The sequence below is a fragment of the Pseudophryne corroboree genome, chromosome 1 (assembly GCF_028390025.1).
Source record: "Pseudophryne corroboree isolate aPseCor3 chromosome 1, aPseCor3.hap2, whole genome shotgun sequence".
NCBI lineage: Eukaryota > Metazoa > Chordata > Amphibia > Anura > Myobatrachidae > Pseudophryne > Pseudophryne corroboree.
The window spans coordinates 1,133,250,442-1,133,268,326 of NC_086444.1; the positions used below are offsets into that span (position 1 = coordinate 1,133,250,442).

At 47.1% G+C, this 17,885-nt stretch overlaps 1 protein-coding gene across 1 annotated transcript in view; it reads left to right on the forward strand.

Annotated features, from left to right (window-relative positions):
- Positions 1 to 4,701: 4,701 nt before the first annotated feature.
- Positions 4,702 to 17,885, forward strand: part of MAN2B2 (mannosidase alpha class 2B member 2) — a 144,286-nt gene continuing 131,102 nt past the window's right edge. The window contains exon 1 of the mRNA XM_063923658.1: positions 4,702 to 4,796. Coding sequence (XP_063779728.1) covers positions 4,719 to 4,796 — 78 coding nt within the window. The 5' untranslated portion in view covers positions 4,702 to 4,718. The remainder of the gene's footprint in view (positions 4,797 to 17,885) is intronic.

Genomic DNA, 17,885 nt, shown 5'->3' on the forward strand with positions numbered 1-17,885 from the left:
AGAGAAATAATATATGCGATCTTGGTGCAGGCCGATGGGAAATTGGCCGACTGAAGCTCAAACTGGATTTCACACTGGTTAAGGAATCCCCTACAAAGTTTTGGAGAGCCGTCGAACTTGCTAGGTGGAGGTAGCTGCAGTCGTGATGCAGAGCCAGTCGCCGGGGAAACTACTGCAGAAACAGAAACTACCAGAGCTGGAGACTGTGGGGCCCTAATGGCCGCATGAAGAGCTTCTATCCGATCAGACATGGTCTGCGTGAATTGCACAATCTGTGATTGAGTGGACTCCTGAATCTCCAGGCATGAGAGAATATTGGCCGAAGCATCGCCTCCGGAGGCCTGGTCGCTCATCGGATCCATGGGGCCAGTGCTGTCAGGGCAGTCTGTGTTTGTGGATCCGTTGGACTCAGTCCACCTGAAGGAGCGGATGCCCCTGAGTGCTGGAGACAAGGAGGACGAAGATAATTCCTTCTCATATACTGTATTTATTTAAAACAACAGAACTGAGATGCTGAGGCAAAAGTTCAGGATTAGGGAACTGCAGTGAATGAAGTCACTGAATGACACAAGGCGTGAACGAAGAACTGTAACAACTGGATGCTGGGTGATGTGGAAACGTGTATGGAGAACTGTGAAGGCTGGATGCTGGAATATATGAAAACGTGGATTAAGAGCTATGAAAACTGGATGCTGGATGATATGAAGACGTGGATGAAGAACTGTGAAAACTGGATGCTGGATGATATGAAGACGTGGATGAAGAACTCAAGCTGCAGCTAGCGAACCGCCATGAGAATCCTGTGGAACCTGAAGGAACTGGTGGGAGAGGGGTCGACCGTGACTGCACAGTGGAGAGCTGGTGAGTGTTGTACAGCAAGAGTCGGCTAAGATTTCGGAGATCCTGACGGAACCAATTACAAGAGATGCACAGAACAAACTGCGGGAGCACAGAGCTAGGTACAGAGTAACCACAACAAAGCACTGGCACAGAATGCAATAATCCCAGCCTATTTATAGGCAACAGGAAAACCGGATTGGCTGGCACACCCTTCACGCTAATTGGTGCTACCCTTGGTCTCCAACATGGCCGCTCGCAGCACTGCAGACACGTCCGGAGCTGCTGGCCACTAGGTCCTCCCTCCAGCCTCCAGGAAGCCGCACTCACGCTGCCCGACCCAGCTGCATCCCTGTGCAGCCACAGAGCCGCCACAGACAGCCCACCGGCAACGACCGAACGGCGGGACCTGCAGCGGTAAGCACACGCTGCGTGACACATCCCTTCTGTGAGACTTCAAAAAACTTTGTGAGTCATCCAGACGTTACAGTACATAGAAACATAGAATCTGACGGCAGATAAGAACCACTTGGCCCATCTAGTCTGCCCCTTTTTGTAATCTTTTTTACTTAATCCTTATTTCTTTGTAAGGATATCCTTATGTCTATCCCATGCATGTTTAAATTGCTCTACTGTTTTAGCCTCTACCACCTCTGATGGGAGGCCATTCCACTTGTTCACTACCCTTTCTGTGAAGTAATTTTTCTTCAAATTTCCCCTGAACCTATCTGTATAGGGGTTCTCTATACACTCTGGGGATGATGCATTGGCTTTTCTATAATGGGTGCAGTGTGTGCGATGCACACGGGCCCCTGAGTCCAGAGGGGGCCCACACTGCACACATTGCACCTATTTTTTTAATACTCACCCTTCCATAGTCCCGCACCGACTTCACCGGAGCTGATAAAACCCTGTGAAAATGGCACAGCGGCCATTTTCACGGAGTTCTGCGCATGCGCAGTAGAGAAATCTCTGGAAAAATGGCCCCCACGCCATTTTCCCGGAGAACTGCGCATGCACAGTAGAGTCTGAGACCTCTAATGCTCAGACTCTACAGCGCTTCTGCAGAGAGGAGGGGGCCCGTACAGAGGAGGCAGCACACGGGCCTCCTCCTCTCTTAAAGCGCCCCTGGGATGATGGGTCACTTTTGATATTACCTTACTATACTAGAGCGTGCTTTATCTCATCCTTCACTACAGATATATATATATATATATATATATATTTAAGCAGTACTAGTGCCAGACAACCTTATACAGTACACTCCTAAGATACATCATCCTTCGATCTGATAATGGCAAATATCTAACTAAAGCTATAATAATAAATAATAAATAATATGATACGAATACAATTAAACTACATTTAATTTATTTACTTACACTTAATTCACCAAATAATTTTGGAATATATATGTTACACTAATTATGCACATTGCATTACACACTTAGAAACACTTCTACAATGAGTATAGAATACATATAATTGTATAACCTTATATAGGTACTGTATATGTGTTTATTCATTTTCTTTTAATACTGTATTGGACATCCTATATAGGATAAAAACGATTCTCCTTCTTTCACTAATTAAGGATACAGAAGGAATATCCAATGTGCACCTCCGGGTGGGCCCCATCCTCTGAACGGCGCTGTAGACTCCGGGATTGTGCCGGAGTCTACTGCGCAGGTCTCAGGAAACATGGTGTCCGCCATGACCCGGAGACCAATTTGGCTACTGCGCATTCGTGGTGGCCATTTTGGCGGCGATTCCACCGCGAACGCTGCGCCCGCCGCTGGACTCTGGTAAGGTAAGTATTTAAATGGGTGCAATGTGTGCGGTGTGGGCCCCCCTGGACCCAGGGGCCCATGTGCACCGCACACATTGTACCCATTATAGGAACGCCAATGCCACTAATATAATTAAAATTAACAAAAAAAACCTAAAAAAAATTATATATATATATATAAGAGATGCGTGGACCGGCACTCCCACTGCTAAGAAAAACGTGCCCCGGTGCCCTCTGGTACAAATAAGTTAAACGAAAGGCAGTGAAGCAATCAGCGGCACTCAGGGTCTTGTTACAGCAAACAAGTGTATTGAAAAATCATTGCATGAAAACCAAAGTTTCGGGACAGACACGTCCCTTTGTCAAGGTGAGTAACAAATGAACAAAAGAGAAGAACATACCTTTATACCATAAAGAAGAAATCCCTCAGGTGCTCGTGCGTCCGGCGCCGCCCGCTGCTCCCCGGCGAGACCCGGCGTCTTCCGCTTACGTCATTCAGCGGCGTCCGCCGGTGCCATGTAGACCGAACAACGCCGGCGCCCCCCGCATGACGTGCTAAAGTAAACAACAATCTGTTACAACAACATAAGAAGGAAGTACTTCAAATACCTAGGGACAGTCTAATGACGACCAAAGCCAAACCCCAGCAAGAAATTATCCCGTTTGTAACCAAGTACAATACTGCAAGCGCGGTCATCCCCCGGGCCTCAAGAGCCTTATGGCCCATAGTTTCAACGGACAAGTCCTTATCTACATTTAAAGACCGGCGCCCCATGCCTTGTTTCACCAGGGGCCGCAACATCAAAGACCTTGTAGTACATATAGACGTCACGGGCTTCAGACTACACTCAGAACGTCCCAAAGGGTTCCTTACCAGACCATTCGGCTGCTACAAGTGCCCTAAATGCACCACATGCAGCCACATGCTGACGGGCTCTGTATTCAAACATCCGCATAATGATTCTTCATTGAAGATTCAACATGTTCTAACATGTACTTCCTCATACATTGTATACCTGGTAATATACCCATGCAATCTTTATTACGTAGGTAAATCAATCCGGACAGCCAGAGAAAGGATGGCCCTTCACCGGTCGGCTATAAAACAGGCATTAGCTGGCAAGCCCTCAGAACAACCAGTAGCGAGACATTTCGCTTAAAAAGGGCATTCTATCAATGATTTCAAACATATTCTAATCGACCATCTGACCAAATCCATCAGAGGCGGCGACCAGGAAAAGAAACTGTTCCGTAGTGAGGCCAAATGGATTTACAAGCTGGACACTATCAATTCAAAAGGCTTAAATGAACTAATGCCTTGGAATTTGTTCCTGCAAAAATGAATAAGATGGTTCAGGAGGCGTAGAAGAACCCCACTTGGACCAGAAGATTTCATTGCTGGAAACCCCCCGACTTTGCTTAGCTTTTGTGCAATTTAGGACATTTAGACAAGAGATTAATTAGCTGTAATTTAATACCAGTGATGTGACGTTATCTATTGTCTTCAGTCCTTTTGTCTCTTTCCTCTTGGTACCCGGGACATCTCTTATCACTTGTACTATCTTTATTTTTATTTATGTGCAATTTCTTTACTCGTGCAATCTTTGGGTTTACTTCACACATAGTTTGCCTACTGCTTGCCATGTAGACGGACCTCAGGGCCAGGTAGTTGGTTGTTCTACACTGTTCGATTTCCACTTACCTTACTCACTTTATCTCCACTCCACTAATACAAATGCTCAATTTACATATCACAGGCAGTAGTGATTTTATGCTAGGATAAATCACAGCAAGTCAGCCTATCTGTTCTACACTCAGTCATCCATTCTTAGATGCACGCACATCACTGACAGCTCACACAGGATGTTTATTTATGTCTAGGAGTAAAGAATAGACACATTTTATAACAGTATCTAGACATGCTACAGGTCCGTCCAACATGGTTACAGCAGCACTTGGTTAGGGGCACTATTAATCATAGCAGCACTGTACTTTGTTCTCTGTTGTTTACTTTAGCACGTCACGTGGGGGGCGCCGGCGTTGTCCGGTCTCCATGGCACCGGCGGACGCCGCTGAATGACGTAAGCGGAAGATGCCGGGACTCTCCGGGGAGCAGCGGGCGGCGCCGGACGCACGAACACCTGAGGGATTTCTACTTTATAGTATAAAGGTATGTTCTTCTCTTTTGTTCATTTGTTACTCACCTTGACAAAGGGACGTGTCTGTCCCGAAACGTTGGTTTTCATGCAGTGATTTTTCAATACACTTGTTTGCTGTAACAAGACCCTGAGTGCCGCTGATTGCTTCACCGCCTTTCGTTTTTATATATATATATATATATATATATATATACAAACAGATATATGAATTGGCCAATGCACTGAAGCCTGCATACCGTGGTGACCCCCCTGTGCCTATTTTAAAAGCTAAGTTAGAACTCCTTACTTTTTACTAAGACATTTGCATTCTTAAGATTTTACTAGTAGTTTTATGTTTTAAACCTACTTTTATGTGAGTAATAAACTTGTTTATATCATTATATAGTTTTTTGGCTTTTAAATCAATCTTTTAACAATTGCATTTTAAATCACACCAGTCGCCGGTACCCTTATTCCCCCATTTTTTATATATATATATATATATATACAAACAGATATATGAATTGGCCAATGCACTGAAGCCTGCATACCGCTCGCCAAGGTACCCCACCTTCATGCAGGTCCTAAACTACCACAAAGTCTCAAAAATTAAAACCTAGCAACTGTATCACACATAATATACTGCACATATGCCCACTAGGTTTAATGTGTATCTGCCATGCATCTTATGGCTTTTAAAGGTACACTAGTCACCTGACACTGGCTGATAAATTACTAAGGAGCAGCTGACACAGGTTTAGAACAAGTGAGATTACACAGGGGTGCATGAAAAGGCCTGTGACCACGGTTAATAAGAGTTAACCAAAGATTAACCCCGTGATATACAAACAAATCTAGAAAACCACAGCACTCGCCACCCCAGAAGCGGGGTGCAATATCTGCACTCACCACTCATAGGGTGGGGTGCATGCAGCCCATGGCCACCAACCCAAATATATACAAACAGAAAGTTCAGCACTCACCATAGCAAGCTCACTTATCCTCACAACATCAATAAATAAATGATGGGGGTTTAGCCAGTGAATCGACCAATGCACGGAAGCCTGCATACCGCTCGCCAAGGTACCCCACCTTCATGCAGGTCCTGCACTATCACAAAGTCTCAAAAATTAAAACCTGGCAACTTTATCACACATAATATACTGCACACTTGCCCACTAGGTTTAATGTGTATCTGCCATGCATCTTATGGCTTTTAAAGGTACACTAGTCACCTGACACTGGCTGATAAATTACTAAGGAGCAGCTGACACAGGTTTAGAATTGGCCAATTCACTAACTAAACCCCCATCATTTATTTATTGATGTTGTGAGGATAAGTGAGCTTGCTATGGTGAGTGCTGAACTTTCTGTTTGTATATATTTGGGATGGTGGCCATGGGCTGCATGCACCCCACCCTATGAGTGGTGAGTGCAGATATTGCACCCCGCTTCTGGGGTGGCGAGTGCTGTGGTTTTCTAGATTTGTATGTATGTATGTATGTGTGTGTATGTGTGTGTGTATATATATATATATATATATATATATATATACTTATTTTACACTTTATTCACATAAAAATACAGGTGGTCGTTCCGAGTTGTTCGCTCATTGCCGATTTTCTCTATTTTGCGATTAGTCGCTTACTGCGCATGCGCAAGGTTCGCAGAGCGCATGCGCTTAGTTATTTTACATAAAAGTAAGGTATTTTACTCACGGCATAACGAGGATTTTTCATCGTTCTGGTGATCAGAGTGTGATTGACAGGAAGTGGGTGTTTCTGGGTGGAAACTGGACGTTTTCTGGGCGTGTGCAAAAAAACGCTGGCGTTTCTGGGAAAAACGCGGGAGTGTCTGAAGAAATGGGGGAGTGTCTGCGCGAACGCTGGGTGTGTTTGTGACGTCAAACCAGGAACGAAACTGACTGAACTGATCGCAATGGCTGAGTAAGTCTGGAGCTACTCAGAAACTGCTAAGAATTTTCTATTCGCAATTCTGCTAATCTTTCGTTCGCAATTCTGCTAAGCTAAGATACACTCCCAGAGGGCGGCGGCCTAGCGTGTGCAATGCTGCTAACAGCAGCTAGCGAGCGAACAACTCGGAATGAGGGCCTCATATACATATAAGCCTATAAATACACGCATTGTGTAAAACATATATAATTAAGAGTTTAAAAATGATCTGTTTGAAAGATAAGTACTGATCAAATTTCTAGATAATGGACCCTATTCAGGTTGGATTGCAACTCACGATCCAACCGCAAAAAATACAATGATGATGCGGGCGCATGCGCTGGGCCCATCTTGCGCATGCGCCTGCATTTACAGCTGACGCCCTGCAGTACATGCGAACAGCACTGCCTGTCAATCAGGCAGAGGCATTCGCAAGGCAGCATCGCTCCTTTTCCCAGTCAGAGACGGAGCATTGCGGGGGCGGCGTTAGTAGCACAGAGGCGCGGCATGACAAATGGGGGCATGGTAAGGATGTGATCGAGGTGGCTGCGGCACGCAGCCACTCCGATCAAAAAGATGGCGGCAGTCCTCCTGACGTCACAGCCAGGCAGCGCCGGCATGAGGCTTCCCTACTTTCTGCGATCACGCTGAAATTGCAGTGCAATCGTAATTTCAGAGTGGTCGCAGAGGGGGTGCGGCGATTAGCATGCTGGGTGGCCTTGCTTGCGATGGGCGACCCCCAGCATGCGAGCAAAAGGATTGCATATTCTGCTAAAAAGCAGAATTTGCAATCCTTACTTAATAAGATCCAATGTACTGCAATGCTTATGTCTAAATTACTTTAAGCCTTGTAAGGGGGAGATTGATTGTTCGTTAATGTTTGTCATGTGATGTTTTATGTTGTCTTATGTTGTTTTTTGTATAAACTAATAAAAAAATTCAATAAATAAATATAAAAAAAATAAGATTTTAAACCTACCGGTAAATCTTTTTCTCGTAGTCCATAGAGGATGCTGGGGACTCCGTAAGGACCATGGGGATAGACGGGCTCTGCAGGAGACATGGGCACTTTAAGAAAGACTTTAGGCCTGGGTGTGCACTGGCTCCTCCCTCTATGCCCCTCCTCCAGACCTCAGTTAGAGAAACTGTGCCCAGAGGAGACGGACAGTACGAGGAAAGGATCTTTGTTAATCCAAGGGCAAGGTTCATACCAGCCACACCAATCACACCGTATAACTTGTGATATACTATCCAGTTAACAGTATGAAAACGACATAGCATCAGTCCAAGACCGATGAGACTATAACAACCTTATTTAAGCAATAACTATATACAAGTCTTGCAGACGTAGTCCGCACTTGGGACGGGCGCCCAGCATCCTCTACGGACTACGAGAAAAAGATTTACCGGTAGGTTTAAAATCTTATTTTCTCTTACGTCCTAGAGGATGCTGGGGACTCCGTAAGGACCATGGGGATTATACCAAAGCTCCCAAACGGGCGGGAGAGTGCGGATGACTCTGCAGTACCGATTGAGCAAACAAGAGGTCCTCCTCAGCCAGGGTATCAAACTTATAGAACTTTGCAAAGGAGATTGAACCCGACCAAGTAGTAGCTCGGCACAGCTGTAGCGCCGAGACCCCTCTGGCAGCCGCCCAAAAAGAGCTCACCTTCCTAGTGGAATGGGCCTTGACCGATTTAGGTAACGGCAATCCCGCCGTAGAATGCGCCTGCTGAATCGTGTTACAGATCCAGCGAGCAATAGTCTACTTTGAAGCAGGGGCACCAATCTTGTTGGTTGCATACATGACAAACAGTGCTTCTGTTTTTCTGACTGTAGCCGTTCTGGCCACGTAAATTTTCAAAGCCCTGACCACATCAAGGGACTCGGGATCCTCCAAGTCATGCGTAGCCACAGGCACCACAATAGTTCATATGAAAGGATGAAACCACTTTTGGCAGGAATTGAGGACGGGTCCGCAATTCCGCTCTATCCATATGGAAAACCAGATAGGGGCTTTTATGTGATAAAGCCGCTAATTCCGACACTCGTCTAGCCGAAGCCAAGGTTAATAACATGACCACCTTTCAAGTGAGATTTTTCAACTCCACCGTTTTAAGTGGTTCAAACCAGTGTGACTTAATGAAACTTGACACCACGTTAAGGTCCCAAGGCGTCACCGGAGGTACAAAAGGAGGCTGAATATGCAGTACTCCCTTCACAAAAGTTTGTACTTCAGGGAGAGAGGCCAATTCCTTTTGAAAGAAAATGGATAAGGCCGAAATCTGAACCTTAATAGATCCCAATTTTAGGCCGAAATTCACTCCAGTTTGCAGGAAGTGAAGGAAACGGCCCAGATGGAATTCTTCCGTAGGAGCATTCCTGGCCTCACACCAAGAAACATATTTTCGCCATATATGGTGATAATGTTTAGAAGTCATGTCCTTCCTAGCCTTTATTAGCGTAGGACTGACCTCATCCGGAATACCCTTATCCGCTGGGATCCGGCGTTCAACCGCCATGCCGTCCAACGCAGCCGCGGTAAGTCTTGAAATAGACATGGCCCCTGTTGCAACCGGTCCTGTCTTAGAGGAAGAGGCCATGGATCTTCTGTGAGCATTTCCTGCAGATCCGGATACCAGGTCCTTCGTGGCCAATCTGGAACAATGAGGATTGTTCTCATTCCTCTCCCTCCAACCATTCTCAACACCTTGGGTATGAGAGGAAGAGGGGGAAATACAGAGACCGACTGGGACACCCACGGTGTCACTAGGGTATCTACAGCTACTGCCTGAGGGTCTCTTGACCTGGTGCAATACCTCTGTAGCTTCTTGTTGAGGCGGGACGACATCATGTCCATCTGTGGCAGTTCCCACTGACTTGCAATCTGTGCGAAGGCTTCCTAAAGAAGTCCTCTCTTGGATGCAGGTCGTGTTTGCTGAGGAAGTCTGCTTCTCAATTGTCCACTCCCGGAATGAACTGCTGAAAATGCGCTAACATGATTTTCCGCCCAGCGGAGAATCCTGGTGGCTTCTGCCATTTCCACTCTGCTCTTTGTGCCGCCTTGGTGGTTTACATGAGCTACTGCGGTCATGTTGTCTGACTGGATCAGAACCGGTAGGTCGCGAAGCAATGTTTTTGCTTGCCGAAGGGTGTTGTATATGGCCCTCAGCTCCAGGATGTTGATTTGAATACAAGTTTTTTGACTTGACCCAAACACCTTGGAAGTTTCTTCCCTGTGTGACTGCTCCCCCACCTCGGAGGCTCGCGTCCGTGGCTACCAGAATCCAGTCCTGGATGGCGAACCTGCGACCCTGCAGAAGGTGAGCACTCTGCAGCCACCATAGGAGAGATACCCTGGCCCTAGGGGACAGGGTGATTAACTGATGCATCTGTAGATGTGATCCGGACCACTTGTTTCGTAGATCCCATTGGAAAGTCCTCGCATGGAACCTGGCGAAGGGAATGGCCCCCGTAAGATGCCACCATCTTTCCCAGGACCCGAGTGCAGTGATGCACTGACACCTGTTTTGGCTTTAATAGTTTTTTTTTTTACCAGAGTCATTAGTTCCTGGGCCTTCTCTATCGGAGGATAAACCCATTTCTGGTCCGTATTCAGAATCATACCCAAGAAGGGCAGACGAGTCATAGGAACCAACTGTGACTTCGGGTTATTGAGAATCCAGCCGAGTTGCTGTGACACCTTCAGCGAAAGTGACACGCTGTTCAACAACTGCTCTTTTGATCTTGCCGTTATTAGGAGATCGTCCAAGTATGAGATAATTGTGACTCCTTGCTTGCGTAGGAGCACCATCATTTCCGCCAATTACCCTGAAATTGGTAATGACAATACTGTACCGTAATTCTCAGGTACGCCTGATGGGGTGGATAAATGGGAACATGAAGGTATGTAGCCTTTATGTCTAGATACACCATAAAATCCCCCCCTTCCAGGCTGGCGATGATCGCTCTGAGCGATTCCACCTTGAATTTGAACCTTTTCAAGTATAGGTTCAGAGATTTTAATTTTAAAATAGATCTGACCGAACCGTCCGGTTTCGGGACTACAGCCAAGGTTGAGTAATATCCCCTTCCTTGTTGAAGGAGGGGAACCTTGAGCACCACCTGTTGGAGATACAATGTGTGAATTGTATTTAATATTATCTCCCTTTCTAGGGGAGAAGCCGGTAGGGCCGATAAGGAAAACCGGCGAGGAGGCACCTCTTCGAATTCCAGCTTGTAACCCTGAGAAACAATTTCTATTGCCCAGGGATCCACCTGTGAGTGAACTCAGATGTGGCTGAAGAGTCGAAGACGTGCTCCCACTGGGGCGGACTCCCTTAGCGGAGCCCCAGCGTCATGCGGTGGATTTAGTAGAGGCCGGGGATGACTTCTGTTCCTGGGAACTAGCTGTGCCCTGCGCCCTTACTTCCGGTAAGAAAGGACGCTCCTCTTACTTTCTTGTTTTTCTGCGACCGAAAGGACTGCATTTGATAATGTCGTGCTTTCTTATGGGCCCTACACATATGGCGATGTGCCGCCGAGGTGCCCGACGGCCGATACGGGCGACCCGGCGGCGGGGGGGCAGTGACGGGGGGAGTGAAGTTTCTTCACTTCCCCCGTCACCCGGCTCCATAGACGTGCAGGCAAATATGGACGAGATCGTCCATATTGGCCTGCATGCACAGCCGACGGGGGACCAGCGATGAACGAGCGCGGGGCCGCGCATCGTTCATCGCTGGAGCCTCCACACTGAAAGATATGAACGAGTTCTCGTTCATTTATGAACGAGATCGTTCATATCTTTCAAAAAATCGGCATGTGTGTAGGGCCTATAAGGCTGTAAGGGAATATAAGGCAAAGGATCAGATTTACCAGCTATAGCTGTGGAGGCCAGGTCCGAGATCCCTTCTCCACACAATTCCTCACTCTTGTAAGGTAAAACCTCCATATGCCTCTTTTAGTCGGCATCACCTGTCCATTGCATGTTCCACAGGACACGTCTAGCAGAAATCGACATAGCGTTGACTCTAGAACCCAGTAGACCAATGTCTCTTTGAGCATGTCTTATATATAAGAATGCATCTTTTATATATCCTAGGGTCAATAACATGGTATCCTTTTCTAGGGTTTCAATCTCTGCTGATAAGGTATCTGTCCACGCTGCTACAGCGCTATAAACCCCTGCCGACACAATCGCCGGTCTGAGTAGTGTACCAGAATGTGTGTAAATGGACTTCAAAGTACTTTTCTGCATGCTATCTACAGGATCCCTGAGGGTAGCTGTATCTTGGTATGTCAGCGCTACCTTTTGGGTAAACGTGTCAACGCCTTGTCCACCCTAGGGGAGGATTCCCATCGTATCCTGGCCCTAGCAGGGAAAGGATACGCCATGAGAATTCTTTTGGGAAACTGCAGTTTCTTGTCTGGAGATTCCCGCTCTTTTTCACACAATTCATTTGGTTCATGAGAGGGGGGAAATGTTATCTCAGCTTTCTTCCCCTTAAACATGTGTACCCTCGTGTCGGGGACAGATGGGTCATCAGTAATATGCAAAACATCTTTTTTTACAATAATCATATATTGAATACTTTTCTGCCAGTTTTGGCTGTAACTTTGCATCATCGTAGTCGACACTGGAGTCAGACTCCGTTTCGGTATCAGTGTCTATTATTTTGGATAGTGGGCGTTTTGAGACTCTGAAGGTCCCTGCGACATAGGGACAGACATGGGTAGATTCCCTGTCTGTTCTCTAATCTTTTGTGTAATAAATTTACCTCAGCACTTAATTCCACATATCCAGTCAGGTGTCGGCGTTGTCGACGGTGACACCACCCACACACATTTGCTCCATCTCCTCCTTAGAAGAGTCTTTTACCTCAGACATGTCGACACACACATACCGACACACCACACACTAAGGGAATCCTCTTATGTGAAGACAGTTCCCCCACAAGGCCCTTTGGAGAGACAGAGAGTATGCCAGCACACACCCAGCGCTAATATCCCAGGAAAAACACACAATGTGTTTACCCAGTAGCGCTGTAATACTATTATTTGCTGCCAATTATGTGCCCCCCTCTTCTCTGAAACCCCCTTTCACCGTGGATAAGCAGGGGAGAGTCCGGGGAGCTTCGTCTCAGCTGTGCTGTGGAGAAAATGGAGCTGGTGAGTGCTGAGGGAGAAGCCCCGCCCCCTTGGCGGCGGGCTTCTGTCCCGCTTAAATATAATAAAAACTGGCGGGGGCTCTTTATATATACAGTGCCTAGCTGTATATATATCTCTTTTGCCAGAAATGAGGTTTATATTGCTGCCCAGGGCGCCCCCCCCCTGCGCCCTGCACCCTTACAGTAACTGCCGTGTGTGGGAGCAATGGCGCACAGCTGCACTGCTGTGCGTTACCTCAGTGAAGATCATGAAGTCTTCTGCCGCCTCTGAAGTCTTCTTTTCTTCTCATACTCACCTGGCTTCTATCTTCCGGCTCTGTGAGGAGGACGGCGGCGCGGCTCCGGGATGAACTCCAGGGTGAGACATGTGTTCTGACTCCCTCTGGAGCTAATGGTGTCCAGTAGCCTAAGAAGCAGAGCCTTGAAACTCACAGAAGTAGGTCTGCTTCTCTCCCCTCAGTCCCTCGATGCAGGGAGTCTGTTGCCAGCAGGCTCCCTGAAAATAAAAAACCTAACAAATATACTTTCTGTCAGAAAGCTCAGGAGAGCTCTCTGAAAAGCACCCAGTCTCGACTGGGCACAGTATGAAACTGAGGTATGGAGGAGGGGCATAGAGGGAGGAGCCAGTGCACACCAGATCTAAAGTCTTTCTTAAAGTGCCCATGTCTCCTGCGGAGCCCGTCTATCCCCATGGTCCTTACGGAGTCCCCAGCATCCTCTAGGACGTAAGAGAAATAGGATTTTAATTACCTACCGGTAAATCCTTTTCTCGTAGTTCGTAGAGGATACTGGGGTCCACATTAGTACCATGGGGTATAGACGGGTCCACTAGGAGCCTTTCGGCACTTTAAGAGATTAATAGTGTGGGCTGGCTCCTCCCTCTATGCCCCTCCTACCAGACCCAAACCAGGTGGGAGAGTGCTGAGGTTCCTGCAGAACTGATTGATCAAACTGAAGGTCCTCAGAGGCCAAAGTATCGAACTTGTAGAACTTAACGAACGTGTTTGAACCTGACCAAGTAGTTTCTCGGCAGAGCTGTAAAGCCGAGACACCCCGGGCAGCCGCCCAGGAAGATCCCACTGATCTAGTAGAGTGGGCCTGTACGTTAGTAACCGGCAATCCTGCCGATGAATAAGGCTGCTGGATAGTAAGCCTGATCCAGCGAGCAATAGACTGCTTTGAAGAAGGACACCCAATTTTTTGGGGATCATAGAGAACAAACAGCGAGTCAGATTTTCTGTGACGAGCTGTCCGCTTCACATAAATCTTCAAAGCCCTCACAACATCCAGGGACTTTGAGATAAAAGAGGTGTCGGTAACCACTGGAACCACAGTAGGTTGCTTGATATGAAACACAGACACCACCTTTGAAAGAAATTGCTGACAAATTCTGAGTTCAGCCCTATCTTCATGAAAAATCAAGTAGGGGCTCTTGTGAGACAATGCCCCCAATTCCGACACACGTTTTGCTGAAGCCAAGGCCAACAGTGTGACGATCTTCCACGTAAGAAACTTTACGTCAACCTCCTGTAAAGGTTCAAACCATTCAGAGTGCACAAATTGCAACACCACGTTGAGATCCCAAGGTGCCGTGGGAGGCACAAAGGGTGGTTGGATGTACAAAACTCCTTTTAAGAACGTCTGAACCTCAGGTAGAGAAGCCAATTGTTTCTGGAAGAAAATGGACAAGGCCGAAATCTGGACTTTTATGGAGCCCAGGCGTAGGCCCGCATACACACCTGACTGCAGAAAAAGCAGAAAATGTCCCAGGTGAAATTCCTCTGCAGGAAATTTTCTGAGTTCACACCAAGAAATATATTTTCTCCAAATCCGGTGGTAATGTCCCGACGTTACCCCCTTCCTGGCCTGGATCAAGGTACTGTAGGAATAACCTTGTCTGGAATGCCTTACCGGGCTAGAATTTGACGCTCAACTTCCATGCCGTCAAACGAAGCCGCGGTAAGTCTTGATAGACGAACGGCCCTTATTGCAGAAGGTCCTCTCAAAGAGGTAGAGGCCATGGATCCTCTAGGAGCATCTCCAGTAGATCAGCATACCAAGCCTTTCTTGGCTAATCCGGGGCAATGAGAATTGCCTGAACCCTTTCCCTTTTTATTCTTTTGAGAATTTTTGGAATCAATGGAAGTGGTGGAAACACGTACACCCTCTGATAGACCCAAGGGGTCACCAGAGCGTCTACCGCCACTGCTTGTGGGTCTCTCGACCTGGAACAATACCGCTTGAGTTTCATGTTGAGACGAGAGGCCATCATGTCGATTTGTGGAATTCCCCACAACGTATTAAGCACCCGAACACCTCCGAGTGAAGGCCCCACTCTCCTGGATGGAGATTGTGTCTGCTGAGGAAGTCTGCTTCCCAGTTGTCCACTCGCGGAATGAAGATTGCGGACAACACCACCGTGTGTCTTTCCGTCCAGAGGAGAATTCTTGCTAGCTCCGACATTACTGCTTTGCTCTTTATTCCGCCTTGTCGGTTTATGTATGTTACTGCAGTCACATTGTCCGACTGAACCTGAATGGCTTGATCTTGAAGAAGATGGGAAGCCTGCAGAAGGGCTTTGTATATGGCCCTTAGTTCCAGAATGTTGATTGGAAGAGTGGCTTCCTGACTTGTCCATCTACCTTGGAACTGTCCCCCCCCCCGGGTGACTGCTCCCCAACATCTGAGACTTGCGTCTGTGGCTCTTGGTGATAGATGTATCCTCCGGTGCATGTGTAGATGCGATCCGGACCATTTGTCCAACAGATCCAGCTGGAAGAGCCTTGCGTGGAACCTTCCGTACTGCAGCGCTTTGTAAGCCGCCACCATCTTCCCCAGAAGACGAATGCACAGATGCACTGATATCCAAGGTGGTTTTAGAACCTCCCGTACCATCGACTGGATTACCAGTGCCTTTTCCAGTGGAAGGAAAACTCTCATTGCTTCCGTGTCCAGTATCATTCCCAGAAACTGAAGTTTTCTCGTTGGTTCCAGGTGAGATTTTGATAGGTTCAGAATCCACCGTGATCCTGGAGCAGTCGAGTCGAGCAGCTTCTATCTGGATGATGCTTTTATCAGCAGGTCATCCAGGTATGGAATTATGTTCACTCCTTGCCTGCGGGAGTGGAACATCTTCTTCGCCATGACCTTCGTGAACACCCGTGGTGCCGTTGAGAGGCCAAAAGGCAGGGCCTGGAACTGGTAGTGACAGTCCTGTAATGCAAACCTTAGATAAGCCTGATGAGGCGGCCAGATTGGGATGTGAAGGTACGCATCTTTGATATCCAGAGACACCAAGAATTCCCCTTCCTCTAGACCTGAGATCACTGCTCTCAGAGATTCTATCTTGAATTTGAAGACCAGCAAATACGGGTTCAGTGATTTGAGTTTTAAAATGGGTCTTACCAAACCATCCAGCTTCGGAACCACATACAGATTGGAATTTTAACCCTTGTTCTGTAAATGAGGTGGAACTGGAACAAAGATCTGAGTCTGTACCAGTTTTTGTATTGCTGCCTCTAAGGTTATACTTGCTTCTGCAGAAGCTGGTAAGCCTGATTTGAAGAATCTGTGAGGTGGGAGTTCCTGAAACTCCAGTCTGTAACCCTGGGTGACAAAATCTGTGACCCAGAGATCTATGCCTGATGTTGCCCATGTGTGATCGAAATATCTTAAGCAGGCTCCCACCTGCCTGTCTTCCAGGCAGTGCGGTCCACCGTCATGCTGAAAACTTTGAGGAAGCAGAGCCGGAGGTCTGTTCCTGCGAACCTGCAGTTGCAGGTTTTCTGGGTTTACTTCTATTACTTTTGAAGGTAGTAGAATTACCTTTGGATTTACCCTTGAATATTGCTGTCCGAAAGGACTGCAGTGTTGGGGCCGTGTAAGTTTTCCTAGCTGGGGGTGCTGCAGAAGGAAGGTATGTAGACTTACCTGCTGTAGCCTTGGATATCCATGTATCCAGTTCATATCCAAACAGGGCTTCACCTGTGAAAGGTAGGCTTTCCACACCCTTCCTGGAATCCACTTCCACTGACGTAGCCATAAGCCCCTATGTGCTGAGACGGCCTTGGCCGTGGAGTGTGCGTGACGTAAGCCTATCTCTTTTAGGGCCTCAACCATAAAATTCCTGTATATGTTGTAGGAGTAAAACTATCTCCCCCCTGTGTAAGGAATCTAGGTCCTCTATCATTGTACCTGACCATTTGGAAATGGCCCTAGAGATCCATGCACAAGCTATAGTGGGTCTCTGAGCCACCCCCACAGCCGTGTACAGAGATTTGAGAGTGGTTTCAATCTTGCGGTCAGCCATGTCCTTTAAGGAGGCTGCACCTGGGACCGGTAAGATTATCTTATGGGGCAACCTAGAAATTGAGGCATCAACAATTGGTGGGACCTCCCACTTTTTATTGTCATCCTGCGGAAAAGGGAAAGATGCTATTAACCTTTTAGGGATTTGAAACTTCTTGTCAGGAGTGAGCCAAGTTTCTTCAAATAGAGAATTTAACTCTTTAGATGCAGGGAAGGTAGCAGAGGATTTCTTTTTTACATTGAAATGAGATTCCTCTGTGTCCTCCATCACTGTATCAGGAATGTGCAGGACCTCCCGAATAGTCTCTATTAGGGCCTGTATTCCCTGTGGTAGAGCTGCATCCACCCCACCTAACTCCACCTCACCGTCATCTGCATCAGTGTCATCATCGGTGTCAGTATGCATGATTTGTGCCAGCATACGCTTTTGTGGACAAATGGCAGGGGTCTGAGACGCTGGGATGGGCACTGAATCTCTATTCATCAGGTCATCCATAGACTGTCTTAAGTATTGCGTCTCTTTCTCATTTTGGGACAATTTATGTTTTATATCATTCCCTATAGTGAGTCTAAGCACACCGGTTCTGACCCACTAGCCTGAGAAGGTGTACTATTCTGGTTACACTGTAGTGATCCCCCTGAGGACGATAAGCACTCTGCAGAACAGGACACACACTCTTTTGACATGGTAACA